General features: G+C 42.0%; 1 protein-coding gene across 1 annotated transcript in view; it reads left to right on the forward strand.

Moving 5' to 3' along the window:
• Window positions 1–21783, forward strand: part of DOP1A (DOP1 leucine zipper like protein A) — a 2183138-nt gene that overhangs the window by 594415 nt on the left and 1566940 nt on the right. The window contains exon 5 of the mRNA XM_044073353.1: window positions 7149–7338. Coding sequence (XP_043929288.1) covers window positions 7149–7338 — 190 coding nt within the window. The remainder of the gene's footprint in view (window positions 1–7148; window positions 7339–21783) is intronic.

A 21783-nucleotide genomic window follows, 5' to 3' on the forward strand; every position in this document is an offset into this window, starting at 1 on the left:
GTGACAAAAAAAAATAGTTTGACTGTCTGTTTTTCATTTAACTGCAGTCAGTAGTCCCCTAGCATTGCGAGCCTTTCAATGGGGACGGGCAGGCTGGGTAGGACGGGCAGGAGAGTAAGTCCCTAGGAAGGAGAAGGAGATATGGGAGAGATTAGGGCAAAAAAAGGCACATTACCTTACAATACCTCAACTTATAATGCACTTTATAACGGCTAAAGAGCACTTTATATTTGTAATACGCTTTAAAACAGCTAAAATGCACTTAGCTACATAAAACAGTTCGTTTAGGCTTTACAGTAGTTAGATTCTAAATCAGTTAGGTACGACAGTCCCTTGGCGTTTTAACAGTACATGTCTTTTTAAACCACTAAATTCACTTATAATAGCTACATCCCTTTATATCAGTTATATAATACTGTCCGTTGTCGTTCTGTAGTAGGTAGCCTTTAAATCAGTTAGGTACAGCAATCCCATAGCGTTTTAACAGTACATGTCTGTTTGATCGACTAAAATGAACTTATAACAGCTACAGTACTTTAACAGTTATAAAATACTGTCCGTTGTCATTCTACAGTAGGTAGCCTTTAAATCAGTTAGGTACGACAATCCCTTGGCGTTTTAACAGTACATGTCTTTTTAAACCAATAGAATGCACTAATAACAGCTACAAGCACTTTATATCAGCTATATAATACTGTCCGTTGCCGTTTTACAGTAGGTAGACTTTAAAGCAACAATCCCTTAGTTTTTAACGGTATATGCCTTTTTAAGACAGTAAAATGCACCTTATAACAGCTAAAACATTTTATGAGGGCTGCATAATAGTCCATTTACACTTTACAGTAAATTCACTTTAAAGCAACTAATATTCAGCAGTCCCTTAGTGCTTAACAGTACATCCCTTTCTTTTTTTAAAAGCACTGTGTACATAGATAAAACGTTAAAAATAGAATCCTAGGCAGGATGACCTTACCGCAGAAGATGGGTTCCGCGAGCACTAGCAGTAATTTAAAAATGGCACCAGACGCGGGAATATTCAGTACCTCGCTTCCTTAGTGTGGTTGTTAGAGATATAGCAGTCTGATTGGAGAGAATTCAGTGACGCAGTCCCCGAGGCTGCAGAGCCAATCTGTTAGCTCTTTCCAGTGCAGACTAGCTATGCACAGGTATTGCCCAAGGTAAGGTATTACAAGGAAAAAAATAAGCGGATTTCCTAAACCTTGGCACTTTATTTTGTGAAAGTACCCTTTGCCTTAGTTACAGGAGGAATTGGGGAATATCTAGTGAATTTCTGCCAGTGCTTCGGACCCCCCCCCCCCCGAGTGGTTTGCTACAGAGTAAAAGCTTCAGTATATAATAACATTAAGTACAGGAGTAATAATAACCTTGTTTCTTTGCAGGTGACCAGAAAAAAAATTGTTTGACTGTCTGTTTTCCGTTTAATTGCAGTCAGTAGTCCCCTAGCATTGCAAGCCTTTCAATGGGGTGGGGCAGGAGACTATAAAGTCCCTTGTTTCTTTGCAGGTGACAAGAAAAAAAATAGTTTGACTGTCTATTTTCTGTTTAATTGCAGTCAGTACAAACACAAAGAATTGTAAAATCCAAGATACAGTAATAAAAAAGTGTTACGTAATAATGAAGAGCATTATTTACACATCAGAAAATATATACAAACTTATACCAATGAATCAAGCAGTATAATCACTGAAATTGAGGTCAAATACATATTCAAGGAATATCCTTCAAGGAATAGGAGTTGTTGATATATAGTTAGCTTAAGTCGATCTCAGATAAGTGTGAGTTGCAGATTTCACGAGTCAAGGAGTAGCAAAAACGTCAATGTGCAACCAAGGAGTAGACCTAAGAGGAAGTATAAGGGGGGGGGGGTAGGTAAGAGAGAGGAGAATAGCGAGTGGAACAGTCATGGAGAGGGTAGTTTCAATGACATATACGTGTACTGTTTAGAAGGTTTTTGGTAGCAGTCTTGAACTTTTGTGGGTGATTAATATTTCTAATAGCCAGAGGAAGTTTATTCCAAAGTTGGGCAGGGGAATAGCTGTAAATAGGTTTTGTCCTATTTTGCTTTTGGGTTTGTAGATTTGAAGGAGGTTTTGTTCAGAGCTTTGGAGACCTTACAGGGGCATAGAGATAGAGAACGGAAATGTGAAAACAAAAAGCCGTAATGGTGGAAGGCTGTTTGTCCCATCTATTGTATGTGACATCTATTTTGAATATGTCTCCACAAAAGTACTTAATGGAGTAACCGATTCGTGAAGTTATCACAATTCCAAGCCAGTCATAGCATAGGTAAAATCAAGACGAAACTTTATTGCAAATAGGTGAGTGCTTTCATGATAAACACATCACTTCATCAGACCTTATGAAAAGCATAGTAGCCATCTCCACTTTTAAATGTACTTCAGACAGTCAGAATAACAAATCAATTAAGCAACCATTTTATATCCTACAACAATAAATTTATACTTATAAAAATGCACTTATAAAAAAACAATAGTATAATGCTAAAACAACAATATATGAGCACACTATATAAAACCTGTATATGAAAAATATATTATTAATGTACTATCTAAAATACATATCAAAAAATGCTACTTTCAGAAATATATACATTTTTTAAAATAGACGTAAGCAACAATGTGACAAGTTATTTAAAGCTTTCAATACTATGTATATTCCATAGAGCCCTTACTTGAACAGTTTTCTGTTCTTTAAAACTGGCTTCAGGGGTACCCTATCATTCAGTCCCTTCCCCTTATTTACTCTTAACCTTATAATCCATCTAGTTTCAGAAGTCTCAGTATAGTTACATATGTCACCAACCCTATTACTGGGGTTAATTTTCTCAACTACCAAAAAAGTGAAGTCATGATCATTACCTTGAGAAAACACATGCTTAGCTAGTGCATTTGTTAAAGTTCCAATATAAAGTAAGTGTTCCGTGATTCTAAATCTTAACTTTCTATTAGTTTTACTTACGTAGAAGGCCGATCATAGATTGCAGACTGCTAAGTAAACCTCATTATTTGTGTTGCAGTTTGCTGCTATATCAAATTCATATGTTCGCTTAGTATCTGGATGAACAAACTTATTACTTTTATTAATGTATTCACATTGATTGCGTTTGCCACAATGTATTGTACCTTTAACAACATCTATTTCATGTCCCTTGCCTTCACTGGGATAGCATAACATCCTTTTCAATAACTTCTTATTTTTGAATGGAAAGCTAGGATTTTCTCCTACCATCTCGTCAGACCGTTCAATTATAATTAAGCTGACAAAGGTGGACCTGTGGTTTTAATGGATAAGGTGGATTATGATGCATCAATGTATAATATGTTGCATGACACTTTAGTTTATAAGAGTATAAGTTATGCTGATATGAAAAAAGATGCTTGTTGGTCTAAATGAAACACTATATGAATGTTTACTGAATAGTACTATCTCTAATGAGCTTTATAATTATTTTAGAGTGGATAAACCTTAAATACCTAGTATACATGGCCTTGCAAAAATTGATAAGGACGCCCAACACCCCCCACTAAGACCAATTGTATCTGGACATAACTGGTCCACATAGCCCATCTCTGTTTATATAGTGAAGCGCCTGAGACCGACAGTAAATAAGAATGGCAATATTTTAAGGGACTCTATAAACAATTCTTACATGATTTATTTGTCTTTAAGAATGGATATGAAGGAGACCTGGAAAATATTATTGTTAGTTACATTAGATGTATGTTCACTATTCACTTGTATTCCTAATGAGACTGGGTTGAATTTTTGAGACAACATTTTTTAGAGGAAGGGACTTATGATGGAGCAAAAGTAGATCTGATATGCTTATTAATGGAGTTGGTCCTAACTAATAATGTGATTTATTTTGATGGGAAATTATTTGTACAGAAGGATGGTGTGGCCATGGGCACGGCTAGTGCCAACTGTTATGCGAATCTTGTCATGGCCGAGTGGGAGAACAAATATGTGTTATACAGAGATAGATAGCCTCAGATCCTGTTCTATAAACGCTTTGTAGATCTTTTTTTTTTATCTGGAATGGGGCTGTAACTGTATTAGAGGAATTTCTCTTAGAGATAGGAAACAGTACTAATTTTTCGAAATTTGAAATGAAAACTTCATTATATGAAATTGATTTTCTTGATGTTTTTTCCAAGGATGATATTGACAGCTTAGTCACCAGACCATTTAAGAAAACATGTCACAGAAACACCTTGCTTCATAAGAGTAGCATCCATCCAGGACATATTTTTAAGACTATAGTGAAGGGACAAACCCTTAGAACTTCCAGGTTGACTGCTAGGGATGAGGAGTTTGAGAAAGAATTATCTGGCTTGAAACTTAGATTCAATGAGAGAGGATACACTGATAATATGACAACTGGAGTCCTGGATGAAGCCACCTCATGGAGAGGTAACATAGGGAAAACATATTTTTCATTACCAGATGAAAGGAAAAGATTAAGCAAAAGAAAGATACTGTTAGATTTGCTACTTATTATACTAGTGATATAAATGTACTAACAAATGTGATTAAAAAGAATTGGTGTATGTTAACTCAGAACCCTGAAATTAAACAGATGGTAGGAGAAAATCCTAGCTTTCTATTCAAAAATAAGTGAAAAGGATGTTATGCTATCCCAGTGAAGGCAAAGGACATGAAACAGATGCTGTTAAAGGTACAATACCTTGTGGCAAATGCAATCAATGTGTATACAATAATAAAAGTAATACATTTGTTCATCCAGATACTAAGCGAACATATGAATTTGATATAGCAGCAAACTGCAACACAAATAATGTGGTTTACTTAGCAGTCTGCAATCTATGTTCGGCCTTCTACGTAGGTAAAACTAATAGAGAGTTAAGATTTAGAATCAGGGAACACTTACTTTATATTTGGAATGGAACTTTAACAAATGCACTAGCTAAACATGTGTCTTCTCAAGGGAATGATCATGACTTCACTTTTTTGGTAGTTGAGAAAAGGGGTGGTGACATATGTAACTATACTGAGACTTCTGAAACTAGATGGATTATAAGGTTAAGAGCAAATAAGGGGAAGGAATTGAATGACAGGGTACCCTTGAATGCCAGTTTTAAAGAACAGAAAACTGTTCAAGTAAGGGCTGTATGGAATATACATAGTATTGAAAGATTTATATAGCTTGAGTCACATTGTTGCTTATGCGTTTTTTTAAAAAATGTATATATTTCTGACAGTAGCATTTTTTGATATGTATTTTAGATAGTACATTAATGTATTTTTCATATACAGGTTTTATATACTGTGCTCATATATTGTTGTTTTAGCATTATATTATTTTTTAGAAGTGCATTTTTATAAGTATAAATTTATTGTTGTAGGATATAAAATGGTTGCTTAATTGATTTTTTATTCTGATTGGTTGAAGTGCATTTAAAAGTGGAGATGGCTACTATGCTTTTCATAAGGTCTGATGAAGTGATATGTTTGTCATGAAAGCACTCACCTATTTGCAATAAAGTTTTGTCTGAATTTTACCTATGCTCTGACTGGCTTGGAATTGTGATAACTTCACGATTTAGTTACTCCATTAAGTACTTTTGTGGACTTGTATGATTTTTTTCTTATACTGGTGGAGTATTTATCTTAGCTGCTTCCTTTTTTGTGCTTTGTATATTTTGAATATGTATTTCCAGCTTTTGATTTGCATGCATACACTAATGATTGGCAGGCTAATCTTTAAAATAAGTCTTAAGGGGTTGCTTCATGTCCTCTCCATCTGAACTTGCCATATTTCCAAGACTTTGTGCTTCAGTTAAAATGTTCAGACAAAAAAAATAAATCAATTTTCAGAACCCCCATTCATTTTAACTTGCAACAAACACACATAACTATGTACATTTTCAGAAAATTAAGTTTACCCCTCCTAAAAGGAATACTTGCCCCAAACTGATGTTTGCACCCACAGACACTACGTTTTCTAGAAATATGGTACCCATGATAAAGCAGATGTTACAAATTGTATTCCCAATGTTTTTGAATCTTAGCTTTCATTTTTGGTGCTTGAATACAGAACTTGAGAATCATGGCTTTACCAAAATGTTTGCCATCATCTCCATTCCTTTGAGATGCTATATCCTTCCTACTCGGCAAATACATTGGCATATACTTGAATATTTCCCAAAATCCAAAAATGTGTAGGAAATCATCCTAACTTTGTTTATAAAATGGCACCTAACTTAAAGGAGAGGTTGGAATTCATTAAATACAAGTGGTAATGTTGGGGGATGCAAAAAATGCAGGTGGTGCAAGCAGTGTTGTTCCTTATATATGTGTAATGATGTTGACTTTGGTGGTTATAGCCTGTTGAATATTAAGGTCAATTTCAATTGTGGTACCTCAGGATTAGATATTTGTTGAATTGCAACACCTGGCCTTCTTTTCTATTTAGGGACAACTGAACAATGCCTCAGAAAAGGTTCTATAGTCATATTAAAGAAATCATGAAAGAGGAGGATACAAGTAATGCATTGGCTAGATGTGCGGTTGTTGCCCTAATTTTCATGAAAAACTGGGCAGGGACTGGTCCACCCTACTTGAAAAACATGACTTGATTTGGCAAGTCAGACTAACAGCAGAGAAACTCTCAGGCATTAATGACAAGTTATCCATGGCTTGTATAAAATAAATGTACATGTATATTTTTATATTTATTATAATTTTGACAGTAGATTTATTAATTGTTTTTAGGAGTCATTTTGTTTTTTCAATATGTTTTTTTTCATTGGTTAAACACACAATGAAGATTTTATGATTTGATTGGTGGGTTTGGGTATTTATTATAAGCTAGGAGCGTAATTACTTGATTCTTGTATTTTTGCTCAACTCTTTTCATTGTGGAGGGTGTTGCATCATGTGGATTGCACCTGTAGCTGTTTCTTGTTTGGTTTGGTATTTGGTTGGGCAAGCTTGTGCAGATTATCTTGTTTTTCAGTGCATTGGTGTAATTGTTTTGTGATAATTTGATTAGGAGTTCATCTTTTTAAGGGGTTTGGATCTGAAAGCATATGCACAATAATTTCTAGGTAAAAGTTAACATGAATTGTTTTCTTGTTCTTTAGAACCAATACCTTGCTGGAAAAGATTGCTGCAGCAGTGGAACAACCGGCATTTTACAGTGCTCTGTGGGGTAGCCTTCTGACCAGTCCCACTGTTCGACTTCCTGGAATCTCATATGTACTGTCCCATCTAAACCGAAAGCTTTCCATGGAGGACCAGCTGTATATAATTGGAAGTGACATCGAATTAATGGTAATCTTTCATTTGGTTGTTCTTTAGGGAAAGAGGTGAAACAGGAGCTTTGTGACTCCAGTACATGTAAAGTTCATCCATAAAAAGTGGTACTACTACCACCACTACTACTAATACTAATAGTAATAACCATTTGTTAACAAAGTAGGTACACTGGACATACAGACACTTTTCAGCGGTGCCTGGGAGCAGTGTCTGGCTAAATAACTTGTTCAAGGTCATGGTAGCTGGTGCTAATATTTGTTAAGGCAGTATTTTATGTTGTACTGCATTAACTTGACAAGAGGATACTTTAAAGCTAAATAGCGTGCCCTTTAAGTAACTTAACATTATACATCCCTAGTGTGTAATATCTCGGCATGAGTACTTAGAGTCAGCACAGTGCCTGGTTACAGCTGGAACTGTTTCTGTAATTAGTTCACAATTGGGGCTTTCCTCTCATTATCTGTACTGCAGTTTATTTTCATTTGAGACTATAAGCGGCAATCTCCAGTTCTGAGATATACTAATAAGAATGATTGTGCTATCACTGAATAATGGAGCTGACAGTCAGTTTCATGCATTTACCCCATATGTTTGTATACTACATGATAGTAGTAGTAGTTGGAGCAGCACAGTGGTGCAGTGGATAGAGTTGTCCCCTCACTGCAAGAGGTTTCCTGGTTTTGTTCTCAGCTGGGGTGCCCTCTGTGAAGAGTCTGCACATTCTCCCTATCCTTGCATGGGTTTTCCACATTCCAAAGACATGCAGTAAGTGGATTAGACACTCTAAAATGGCCATAGATGTGAATGTTTGTGTGAGTGTGGTGTGAAAGAATTACTGCATCAAGCCTAGCCTGTGGTGTGGAAGAATTACCATGTCAAGGCTAGCCACCCAGGGATCTGATCTATACCTTGGCTCCAGATGATTGTCACTGTTGAAGTGACATTCCAACCCCATGTGCAAAATGGAGAAGAAAAGTTATGGATGGATGGATGGTTGTATATTCCATGATATATCACACTGAAGAAAAGAGATATCCTAGCATATGACTATAATTTTGATGGTGTTAGAAGTGAGTTCTGCAATGCACATTTTCTACTTCTAATCTTTTAGTGTAGAATTAAAATAAAACAATGTTAAGTTGTCTATCTCGCCTTCATTCTTGCTGGATGGGTTCGGAGCCGACCTCGGCTCCGACTCGGCCACTCTAAAAGCTCGAGAGTTGGTTCCACCGGCTCGAGGCTCCCCTTATATCCCACAATGCTAGGCGTGAGTTACCTCAGATCTCGTTTGCCGCTACAGCGATCGAGGTGTGTTTTCTACCGGCTCCAGGTTAGTGAAAGTCAGACTAGTTTAAATTCTTTAGACTTAAGCTAGCTTAGTGTATTTTTCTTTCCCCTTAGTGTAGTGGATATTATCCCTTCATATCCTTTATCCAGCCCCCTTTTTTTCTAAAGAACTTATAGTTCTTTCCCTAAGGCCTTCGGGCCCTCCCTTCCCTTTCCTTAGGGTGTGTATGTGTTGATTAGGGAATTTTAACTTAATTACCTTTAGTTTAAATATTCCCTTTGAACCCCTATCAGTGTAATCTGTGTGTGTGTGATGTTCTTCATCTCACATTGCTGCAGTCCTTACATATGGGTAGTCCGCTGTCCTCGGTCGGCCCGAATACCAAAGTATTAGGCTGACGTCGGTCAAGGCGCTTAAAACTGACATCAGGACGTCAGGGTACAAAAGCGCATGACCGACGTCATATCCTCTGTCTTTTTTGCCGCATGGTCCGATGCAGAAGTAGCGTTGCAAGTACCGTTCGGCGTTCTGAAATTTTTCGAGTTCGGAGTTTCAGACCGAATCCAAGTTGGCTAAGTACCCCGTTGGGGAATATTTTGGTTTTTTCTTGCCTCAGTGTATTACCGGATGTCAGAAAAAGTGAATAATTGTATTTTTTGTGGGAAACAGATACCGCATAGGGATTATCATTCTTTGTGCATTCCTTGTTTGGGGCCTGAGCACGACGTAGTCGGGTGTCGCTTTTGTGCTAGGTTTAATTAGCGCACTATTAAGCGAAGGTTGGATTGTGCTAGGCTGGTCTTCGGTAAGCGGTGCAATTATAATATGCCGTCGGATACTCCGACGCCTGCTTCCACGAAGAAGCGCAAAGACAAAGCGGTTAAACCTAGGCAAGATGAGTCGTCCGTTCCGGACGCCGGTTCTTTAGAGACTTCAGTGGAACCGGTGGTTCCGATGGAGGCTTCTCTGGAGTCTCAGGGGGAGACTTTGATTTTGCAGGATGTGGCCTCTCAAGAGGCAGGTCAGGCTGAAGGGGCTTCTCAGGCTTCTGTACTCCCCTCCCTTCCCAGGGTGGTTAGACCCTCTCCTTCTGTTTCCAAGGCCTCTTCCAGAGGCAGGCCAGGTTTAGCTTCTGTTGGTGTCAGTCCTAGTTCGGCAGGGTCTGTGCCTAAGAAGCACATGCTTAAAATGGCAGAAGATTTGATTACTCTGATTAGAGGTTCTTTGCCCCCTCCTGATAAGAGGCCTAGGGTGGAGCCAGAGTTGGAAAGTTTTGAACAGGCTTCGGATGTTTCAGAGTCTTCGGCTGAAGACTTGCAGGAGTACACTCCTTATTCTGATTCTGATGCAGAAGATTCCACTCCTTCTGCTTCTCCTCCAGAGGATTTTTCTTTTTCAGAGACTCTTCATTCTATGAGGGAACATTTTAAATGGGAAGGTCAGGACTTCTCTGATTCACGGAAAAGGCTTAGGGAATTTTTGTTTTTACCTCAACATAGGCCCTTAGCTATACCCCCTGTTCTGGATGTTGTGCAAGATGTATTTTCAGAGGCTTCACTTAATCCTGATTCTCTGCCTCCTGCGCCTGTTAAACCGGATAGGTATTACAGGGTGCCTGAGGCTCATAAATATCTCTATAAGAGCCCTAGGGTGGACCCAGAAACTATTAGTCAGGGACCTAAGGGTGTCAGGGCCTCTGTTGTAAAGAATCCGGTTCCTCTAGATAAAGAGGCCAGAGCTTTGGATAGATGGGGAAAGAGGGTCTATACATCTTCTACCTTAGCAATGAGGGCTTTGAATTGCCAGTTTCATATGTTGAAATATCAAAATTTTCTTCTTTCTCAATTGAAATCTAAGGTGGATGCTCTGGCAGAAGGCATTGAGTGTAAAGAATTACAAGATTTGGTGCATGTCTCTGAACAGGTGGGTAAGCATTCTTTACAGTGTGGTTTCGATGCTTTGCAGGCCTCTTCTAGGGTGGCTGCCACTGGTTCAGTTCTTCGCAGGCACGCCTGGCTTAAGGATCAGAATTTATCTGATCATGTTAAGACAAGGATTTTGGATGCTCCTTTGCAGTCTGAAGTGTTGTTTGGTCCACCTGTGGAGTCAGTCTTGAAGAAAATGGAAGACAAGGCTAAGTCTATGCAGACTGTTAAAGATTTTTTGCAAGTTCAGCCTCCGAAGTTTAGTAGAAATTGGCCTGCTAAGGGGTGGACGTATCCTTCTTCTGATTCTCAGTCTAGGGGTAGATCTAGACGTGGTAGGGGCAGAGCTCAGAGTTCCTTCAGACCTAGAACATGGAGTTCACCTGCACAATCTTCGAGTGAGGGCAGGGGCCAGTCCTTTCGTAAACAGGCCCAATGACCTATTTTTTCAGCTGCCAGATCCTTCTTGCCTGGCAGCACCTTTGGGAGGACGGTTGGCACTCTTCAAGGAAAATTGGATTTTAATTACCCAGGACAAATGGGTATTGGATATCATACACCAAGGTTACAAGTTTTATTTCCATACCTTGCCTCCTTTCAAAGGCATGCCAGACGTCCCTCCTCAGCAAAGACTAGAGGCTCACAAACAGATTTCTCTACTACTTCAAATAGGAGCTATACAACCGGTCCCTCTGCCAGAAGTTGGCCTAGGATTTTATTCTCGCCTGTTTCTAGTACCAAAGAAAGGGAACACGTGGAGACCAATTTTGGATTTATCTATCCTCAACACATATCTGGACATTCCCAAGTTCAAAATGTTGACGTTACAACAGCTTTTACCTCTGCTGGGCAAAGATCACTGGATGGTGACTCTGGATCTCAAGGAGGCTTACCTTCATGTTCCTATCAGGCCCAGTTGCAGGAAGTATCTGCGTTTTCGGGCTGGGACTTTTCATTATCAGTTCTCTGCATTGCCCTTTGGCTTATCTACTGCACCCAGAGTGTTCACGAAGGTTCTGGCTCCAGTGGTAGCTTTCTTCAGGCTAAGAGGAATACAAATCTATCCTTATTTGGACGATTGCCTGATTCTGCCTCAAGGAAAGGACGAACTTCTTCATCATTTACAGTATGTGATGGCAGTGTTAAGATGCCTAGGGTATTCTGTGAACGAAATAAAGTCCAGTCTAGTACCCTCTCAGGACATGTGCTTTCTGGGTGTGAGACTGAATACAGCATCCCAGATGGCCTTTTTGACCCCGGACAAACAAAAGAATCTTTCTCTTTATTTCCATCAGTTGTCTCGTCAGTCCAGGCTGACTGCAAGGACAGTCCTTCAAGCCTTGGGGTTCATGGCATCTTGTATTCTGGTACTTCCCAATGCCAAACTGCATATGAGGAAGCTACAATGGTATCTCAAAAATGTATGGACTAACACTGCCAAGATATGGACACTGTCATTCAGATAATACCTTGCATTCAAAAGGAATTTTTGTGGTGGGCTCAGGAATGTCACCTAAACAAGGGACTCTCTGTGACCCGACCAGAGGCGAGTCAGATTCTAACGACAGATGCCTCAGACAAAGCTTGGGGAGCTCATCTAAATGGAAAATGGGTACAAGACACGTGGCCTGCCAGACTTCAACATTTACATATCAACTTGAAGGAGATGTTAGCAGTCCAATTTGCATTGATAGCTTTCAAGGATTTACTTCTTCCAGGGCTGGTGTTGATTCAAACAGACAACACAACTGTCATGTGGTACATCAACAAGCAAGGGGGGACACATTCATACCCTCTATGCAGACAAACAATGATTTTGTGGGAGACTGCTCTCAGTTTACAGCTAAATCTTCAGGCAAGGTTTCTGCCAGGAACACAGAACTCCTTAGCAGATGTGTTGAGCAGACAAATTATGGATCCCCACGAGTGGAAATTGGATCCTCATGTATTTCAAAAATTGACAGTGTTATGGGGAACTCCAGACATAGATCTGTTCGCTTCTCCACTAAATTACCAGTTGCCAAAGTTTTGCACAAAAAGGTTTCATCCCACAGCTTGGAAAGTGGATGCTCTCTCATTCAATTGGAGCAATCTTCACGTGTATGCCTTTCCACCACTGCCTCTCCTCCCAAAGGTACTCCTGAAGGTCAGACAGGACAAGCCAACTATGATTTTAATAGCTCCGGATTGGCCTCGACAGCACTGGTACCCATTACTGAGAAGTCTGGTACGGGAGCCTCCATGGCCTTTGCCTTCGATTCCACACCTGCTGTCTCAGGAGAACAGTCATTTACTCAATGTCAAACTTCACTCTCTGCATCTAACAGCCTGGCATATTCTGTTTTAAACCCTGGAGGGTCTCAGCTTCCACAACAAGTTTTGAATGTTATTTTGGAGGCCAGAAGGCCTACTACAAGGAAAGTTTACGCAGATAAATGGAGGAGATTTTTAATTTGGAGTACAGCAAAGGACTTTGATGTTTCTAAACCTAATTTAAGTGTTGCTCTTCAATACCTTACTGAGTTATTGGACAAAGGTTTGTCCTTCTCCTCTATAAAGGTTCATGCTGCAGCAATTTCTGCTCACTATGACTGTGACCCACCATTATTTTCTCATCCTTTGTTTAAGCAATTCCTTAGAGGGGCAAAGAATATAAGACCCCCACGTAGAGCTCCTACTCCTGCTTGGGATCTCAATTTTGTGTTGGAGAAACTCACTCTACAACCTTTTGAGCCTGCAGCTACTACCGAGTTGAAATATTTATCATGGAAGACTGCTTTTTTGTTGGCCATTACCTCTGCGAGAAGGGTTTCTGAATTACAGGCCCTTATGGCGGTTGAGCCTTTCTTAATTTTCCACAAGGATAGGGTGTCTTTGCGTACTAACCCTTCCTTTATGCCTAAAGTGGTTTCTAGTGTGGCTTTAAACCAAACTATTAATTTGCCTACTTTTTATGCAAATCCCCAAAATAAAGGGGAGAAGATTTTGCACACTTTGGATATACACAGACAGTTGCGATATTATTTGAGCAGAACTAAAGGGTTCAGGCAGTCTCAGCAGTTGTTTGTTTCATTTGCTTTGGGTTCTCAGGGCAAACCTGTTTCAAAACAAACTATTTCTAAGTGGATTGGTTTTTGTATTGCTTTCTGTTATTCCCATCATGGTAAGGAGATTCCAGCTGGGATTAGGCCTCATTCCACTAGGGCTACTGCCACTTCTACAGCTTTTTAAGGGGTGGCTACTAAAGATATTTTGGAGGCAGCTACTTGGAGTTCAGTGCATACTTTCTCTAAGCATTACCACCTTCCACTTTACTCTAAATCTAGGGCTGGATTTTCCACTGCAATTTTACAGGGCATTTTGGCAGCTCCTAATGCTTTATAGTTTTGCCATCCTCCCTTACCTCTGCTTTGGGATTCTACCCATATGTAAGGACTGCAGCAATGTGAGATGAAGAACATAGTACAGTTTTGTACCTACCATAAATGTAGATGTTCGAAGATCCACATTGCTGCAGTCCAATTACCTCCCTCCTTCCCCTCTGTAGTTAGAGGTGGTTGTGTGGTTTGGGTTGTAAATATTGTAAATATGGTTAGTGCAGGGATGGTTGGTTGTTCTTTGCTGTTTTTTGGCTTTGGCCTTTCTTTTTAGGGCCTTCTGACATCTGGGGCAAGAAAAGACTGAGGATATGACGTAGGTCATGCGCTTTTGTACCCTGACGTCCTGATGTCAGTTTTAAGCGCCTTGACCGACGTCAGCCTAATACTTTGGTATTCGGGCCGACCGAGGACAGCGGACTACCCATATGTAAGGACTGCAGCAATGTGGATCTTCGAACATCTACATTTATGGTAGGTACAAAACTGTACTTTTTCTGTGTGTGATTACACTTAGGTTCCTTGACTATGTCCAAGGATACAAAGGTCTCAGGCTTCAAGAAGTGTGACTCGTGCTGTCAGAAAATGTCTCTGACAGACGGTCACACTTCTTGCGTGTATTGCCTGGGACCTTTACACCTGCAGGACTCTTGTGCTGTATGCCATGGCTTCAGCCCTAGAGTCCTGCAGGAGAGAAAAAATAAACTCATTTTGAGGGGTTTAATTAAGCCTGAAGGTTCCCTCTCTGTGTCATCGGGGAAACCTTCTAAGGCTTCCAAGACCTCGGCTCCAGCTTCAGAGTCGAGGCCTAAGGCTTCGGAGCCTCCTCCTTCATCGGCTCCGGCTGGAGCCGATGAGTCTTTGACTGCAGTATCTGTGGTTTCTCGGCTCGCTGGAGCCGAGGCATTAGAGATTCCTGAGTCGGCTCCGATCAGACCATCGGAGCCGACATCTAGAAAGAGATCGAGGTCACCGTCCCTTGGCTCCATTCATTCGGCTCCAGCGTCTCCCTTGCTGTCTGAACGGAGCCACAGATCTCACTCCTCCAGGTCATCGAGGCTCTCAGATCACGACCTCCAGAGGGTAGTGAGTAGACTTTTGAAGTCCGAGGCACTGGCCCAAATGCTCTAGAGTCCGACTCATCAGTCGATGCCTCAACTTGTTCCAGTAAATATTCCTCCTCCGACTCCTTTGAGCTCGGAGCCGGGGCGTCTCGGGACCGAGACTGTGGTAGCATCGGAGCCGATACAATTGTCTTCGGCTCCGTCGCGGCTCGATTTCTTCTTTTGAAGAATCTCGGCGCCGGCTTCCTCGTCGGCTCGAGGGGTTGAGTGGCATCGGACCCTTGTCCGACCCCCTCTCCCTCTCGGTGCTTCGGCTGGTGAGTTCGGCTCCGACATCGCCTCGAGCCATCTCTGTCGGTGCCGAGGGAGGTTCTCAGCTTCTCGGAGCGGGGACCTCTGGCTCTGCCGGACAGGGGTGCGTTCGAGGTCATGCGGAGTGTGTTGGAACCTTGTTCGACTCCACAGTCTGCTCCGTCCGCCCCTCCCTCTTCGGTGCCTTTGGTTATGTTGACTCACTCCCTCATCCCAGACTGCAGAGAGCTAGCTCCTCAAGAATCCCCTGTGGGGATCTCATCCTCTTCTGAGGCCTCCCCTGAATTGGCAGGGGAGCCCCCTAGGAAGAGAAAGTGTAAGAGGAAGCACATAGACTCACCTGAGTCTGTCACCTCTGACACAGATTTAGAGGATTCCGAGGGTTCCCCACGTTCCCCTTCTGAAGATGTCTCTTTTGCAGACATTCTAGAGATCCTGAAATAGAGGGGAAATTGGCCAGCCCTTAACCCTTCGGAGGATGAATCTGTGTATCTTGAGGCGTTTGGCTCTCGCCCTTCCACCTCCTGGGTGTCCCCCCCTTTTGATCCCCTCATGCAGGTGGTTGCAAAGAAGGCCTGGACGGCTCCTGATTCAGTGGACCCTACCCCCAGGAGACCTTCCAAATTTATAACAGCACCAACTGACAAGCAATTTCTCACAAAAGGTGTTTCTGTGGATGCTATGGTGGTAGCTGCTGCCACCAAGAAGGAACTAGCTGATCCTTCAGTGCCTGTTCATCCCTCTAACAAAGAATCTAGGTCTATGGACAGGTACGGGAAGCGGATGTTCTCGTCAGCGACCTTTGCTATGCATTCGCTGAATTACCTATGCCATTTTACTCGTCTTCAAAGGGACTTGATCAAAGAAGCGAGTGACATGTTGAAGGATCCTACGGCTGCGGGTTTTCAGGACAAGATAAACACTCAGCTGGCTACCCTGAACTCCATAGCTAACTCCTCCATGCGCCTCCTCTCTTATGCGGCTGATGGAGCGACCAGGGGTCCAGGGACAGGTGTGGCCTTACGCAGGCATGCCTGATTGCGGCTATGCAACTTTGCGGACCCCTTTAAAACGTCATTCACTAATTCCCGTTTGATGGATCATCTCTTTGGTCCTCAAGTGAAAGAAACCTTGACTAGGTGCGAGACAGATGGCAAGACTCTTTCTGCCGTCGGGGTCCGTTTCTCCACTCCTTCTAGGCCTTACCCCAAAGGCCAGAAAAGTGGAAAAATGTGGTTCATAAACAGTCTCAAGGGACTTCGCCTGACGACAGAGTCGGTTCCCGCCAGAGGCAGAGGGGAACAACAATGGTAGACGCCGCCCTAGAGGCAGGGGGTCCAGAACCAGGGCAATCGAGAAGCCTTCTCTGATAAGCCCTTTCAGCATCCCTGAGGTGTTGCCCGACTGCCCACCTTCGGAGGCAGTCGGGGGAAGATTGTCACTGTACCCAGAAGCCTGGCTATCCCTGACTCAAGACAAATTGGTACAGTCCATCATTTCCGAAGGCTATACCATTCCCTTCGTTCGCATTCCAAACCAATCAAAAAAATCCCTTCCAGATGTTCCACCCGCTCAAAGGGATCTTGCAGCTTTGGAAATTTCAAAGCTGCTTGCAAAAAGAGCAATACAGCCAGTTCCAGCAGACCAGCAAGGATCCGGAATCTACTCCAGGTTCTTTTTAGTTCCTAAGAAAACAGGGGACTGGAGAACAATTTTGGATCTCAGTATCTTGAACAAGTCAGTCAAGAAAACAAGATTTCGGATGGTCACGCTGCAGTCCATCCTTCCCCTATTGGGAAAGGGAAACTGGATGTGCTCTATAGACCTTCAGGATGCGTACTATCACATAAAAATGAACAGACGCTCCAGAAGATTCCTCCGCTTCAGGCTGGGAACCAGTCATTTTCAATTCAGGGCCCTGCCCTTTGGTCTCACCACTGCCCCCCGGGTGTTTACCAAATGCATGGCAGTGGTAGCTTCTCACCTGAGACGTCAAGGATTCCAGGTGTTTCCATATTTGGACGACTGGCTCCTCACAGCTCCCACTAAGCATCTTCTTCTATTGGCCAGGGACTACACCTTTCGCATTTGTCAAAATTTAGGCATTTCAATAAATTGCAAAAAGTCTGTTTTGTCGCCTTGTCGTACTATTACCTTCATAGGCGCAAATCTAGACACAGTCAACATGTCTGCGAGACTAACAGATCAGAGAATAACAGACATACACAAACTGGTCTCGCTCCTCTTCAGCAGCAACAGAATCAAAGCCAGGTTAGTTCTGAAAGTGTTGGGGATTATGGCGGCTGCCATACCTCTGCTTCCATTAGCCAGATTCCACATGAGAATCCTTCAATGGATGCTCTTCACGCAATGGTCATACCAGCAACTTCCGATGTCCCACACCATCATGATTACGCAAACATGCAGAAATCATCTTCTGTGGTGGATGTCTTCCCCTCAGCTCTTGTTGGGAAGACCCTTTGTCCCTTCCCCTCCGGTTGCTACTCTGACAACGGACGCCTCCCTGATCGGGTGGGGGGGGGCATTATCAGGGCAGAACTGTCCAGGGCACATGGCAACCAGACGAATGCCACTTGCACATAAATGTTCTAGAGATGAGAGCAGTGCTTTTAGCGTTGCAAGCCCTTCAAGACTCTCTTCCCTTGGGAACGATAGCAATCCAGACGGACAATATGATTGTAGTGTGGTATATCAACAAACAAGGCGGAACCAGGTCCTACCCCCTGTGTCGAGAAGCACTCAGACTGTGGCAATGGGCGATTTCTTCTCAGCGGTTTCTGATAGCAACGCACATCCCCGGGAAGTCCAATCAAATCACGGACAAATTGAGCAGAGCTATCCTCATGCCTCACGAGTGGTCTCTGAAAGACTCTGTTGTGAGAGAAATTTTTCTCAAGTGGGGTCAGCCTTGCTGCGACCTTTTTGCTACTCCCCAAAACAGCAAGTGCAGAGATTATTTCACCCTATTCCCTTTACCAGGCCAACCCAGCAGAGACGCTCTAGTCCAAGTTTGGCCCGGGGACTTCTGTATGCATTTCCTCCCTTCCCACTAATCTCTCAAGTGATACAGAAAGCTATCGCTCAGAAGGCCTCGTTGATCCTCATTGCTCCTTACTGGCCTCGACAGGTTTGGTTCCCCTTTCTACATCATTTTCTGTTGGAGCGACCTTAGCATCTGGACCTAGTTCCAGATCTTTTGATCCATCAGTCGGGTCAGTTTCATCGCTCCCTTCCCTCTCTGAACCTCACTGCTTGGTTCCTCCAGTTCCAACCTTAGCCAGGCTTCCTCAAATATCTCACTCTGTCTGAGATATTTTGATAGCTTCCCATAAATCTTCCACTCGAAAGATTTATTTGAGTAAGTGGAAACGTTTCGCCTATTGGGCTCAAGGAAGGGACATAGATCCTTTCACTGCTTCCAGCCAAATGGTCCTTGATTTTCTAGCTGAACTCTTCCATGCAGGTTCATCTCCATCTACTCTTAAAGTTCAATTGGCAGCTATTTCTAACTTTCATGTGGGCTTTTCAGAGTCTGCCATAATGTCCCACAAGCTTTGCAAAGCATTTTTGAAGGGAGTTTTTCTACTCAGACCTCCTATAAGAAATCCTCCTCCTCCTTGGGACCTAAATTTAGTTCTTAGTTCTTTGATTCTTTCCCCTTTCGAACCTGCAGCCTCCTGTTCTTTAAAATTGCTATCATGGAAGACACTCTTTCTGGTAGCTATTACTTCAGCTAGAAGAGTTTCAGAACTTCATGCACTCAGCTGTCGACCTCCTTATCTGTTGTTCCATAAGGACAGGGTATCTTCTGAACCAACCCGTCCTTTTTACCTAAGATAGCCTCGGCCTAACCTAAATCAAAGCATTGACCTTCCTGTGTTTTTTCCAGAATATTCTAACAGGTCTGAACAAAAATTGCATTGGCTAGATGTTCATCGTCAGTTAAGATACTATTTGGATAGAACCAAACAATTCAGAAAATCTGACCAGCTGTTTGTCTCTTATGCAGAAGGCAGAAAGGGACTTTCAGTTTCAAAGGTATCATTATCTAGATGGCTAACATCTCTGATTTCCCTTGTTTATGAAATTAGACACCAAAAGCTGCCTAACAAACCTAAAGCCCATTCTACCAGAGCTTTGGCTACTTCTATAGCCTTCCAAGACAGACTGCCTATTGACACCATTTGTGCAGCGGCTACTTGGGCTACTCCTCGCACTTTCATTTCTCATTATAAGTTGGATTTAGCTTCTAGGCATAGAGCTAACTTTGGTTCCACTGTTCTCAAGAGTCTGTTCCGTTAGGCCACCCGGGACAAGGTGCTAGGGACGCGGTCCCATCCAGCAAGAATGAAGGCGAGATAGACAACTTAACATATAGAAGTTATGTTCTTACCATAACGTTCCATGTTAGTTGTCTTCTCACCTTCTTCTTGCGTCCCACCCTCCTTCCCCCTGGCCTGGACAGACCTAGAGGAGTTTTGATTGTGACCTCTCTTTCTACCACCTCTTACTTTAGGTATATGCTGCTGTGCATATTTTCCTGGATCAGGATGTAGGTCACCCTTCTCTTCTCCCTGGTTTATAGAGGTGGACTTTGTTTATAGTTATTCTGTTACTATTATAAGCTGGGCCTAGCTTACAAACGAGATCTGAGATAACTCACGCCTAGCATTGTGGGATATAAGGGGAGCCTCGAGCCGGTGGAACCAACTCTCGAGCTTTTAGAGTGGCCGAGTCGGAGCCGAGGTCGGCTCCGAACCCATCCAGCAAGAAGAAGGCGAGAAGAAGACAACTAACATGGAACGTTATGGTAAGAACATAACTTCTATTTTTCAAGTATTTAGATAATCATATACATTTATATGAACCATTTGTAGTTTCATGAGTATAAAGCTTGAGCTAGTATTAAAATATTTCTTGCTTCTTGGTACTGGTAAGATTATGGAGTAATGCTAGGCAAGTGGATGTGGAGACCATAATATGCCTAGCAACAAGTGCCTTTATGTAGATGCATTTAAAAGTTCTTGCCACCTTTTTAAACACTCAGCAGTGCTAACTTCCAAATTGAACAGGGCTGTGTAAGATAACTCTGGTGTAAGTTTGTGTCTGCCCATCCAGTCATCAAGACTAGCCTAGCGAAAATGGTACTTTGACCTGTAGTAGCAAGTTAGGAACTGTTCATAGAGTCATAGATGTTCCAAGGCCATGGAGTCTTATGGCTAGTCATACCTTGTTAGTTCCCTCTTTTAGGACAAACCTCCTTTCTCCAGAAGGGCCAGTCAGTCAATCACAGAGTAAATTTGCAGATAGACAGCCAGTCATCTAGTTTATGTTAAAAGGTGAACTGCAGTACTTGGCATGCAGGGGAAGTTTACTCCATATGTTTGTGCAATACTGGGTCATAGTCTGTCCCTTTGTCATGAATAGTTTACCATTTGGTAAAGATTTAGGATCTTGGTTCTAGTATTGGTGGCGATATTAGACTTGCGGAGGTACAAGAAGTCCACAACATTTGGGCCTCTATTGGCTTTGTAAGCAAGGCAGCAATGTCACTCAAAAGTCTACAAAGACATTCATTAAAGGGATTGAACTTCCAGCCTCCCAGGTAGTGCTAGAACTTTAGGCCTGGGATCATTTTGGCTGGGAACATTTGGGGTCTTTCTTATTGTGTTGATTTGTTTAGTGAGATGCATCCTGCCTGAACGGTCCATTATACTATATCATTGGGATGATCATTGCTGACTTCAAGGGAATGATTGCCCCTTTAGACATTGATAATATTCCTTGGTAATTAGCCAGGCTAAGTAAAAGGATTTCTTGGCAACTGTTGTCACCTGATGGTCAAAAGAGAGGGCGCTGTTAACTCAAGTACTTTGGTCCCTTACTAGATTTTTGTTTTATAGTAGTTTGTTGTCTGCACAGTATTAAGTGAAGGTTTATATTACAAGCTCAAAAGCTTAAAAGAGTGAACGCTCTTGCATTGCACACTAATCATCAAAACCACTAAATACCGAAAACACGGAACAGCTATTTTTTTCCCAGGGGGAAAAAAATCACTGGTCTGCAAAAAAAAAAAAAAGCTTAGTGGTTTCAATATTTACAGCTCGATAAAAGAGCATTCGCTCTTTTAAGCTTTCGAGCTTATGATATAGACCCTTAAGTGGGAGGTCATGTATTGAAAGTGATGAAGTTACACAACATTTAGTTTGAACCCATTTTTAGTACATCAAGAGTTTACTGGAAGAGTTAATTCTTTGGGATTTGAGTGCCATAGGGTGACAAAAACAACCCCCAGTTTGAAATCATCTGCAAACTTTGTTAGCCAGAGGTCTTGGCTGTTTTCTTGGAGATTTGAGAAGTAAATATGAAAAAGGAGAGGTTCTAGCTCTGAGTCCTGAGGGGTGCCATTGATCACTTTCATACGTTCTTATGAGGAATCTGCATCTTACACTGTGTGGGCTGTCTTTCAGCTA

Source organism: Protopterus annectens, chromosome 1.part1, assembly GCF_019279795.1.
Source record: "Protopterus annectens isolate FY-2018-M chromosome 1.part1, PAN1.0, whole genome shotgun sequence".
Classification (NCBI taxonomy): domain Eukaryota; kingdom Metazoa; phylum Chordata; order Ceratodontiformes; family Protopteridae; genus Protopterus; species Protopterus annectens.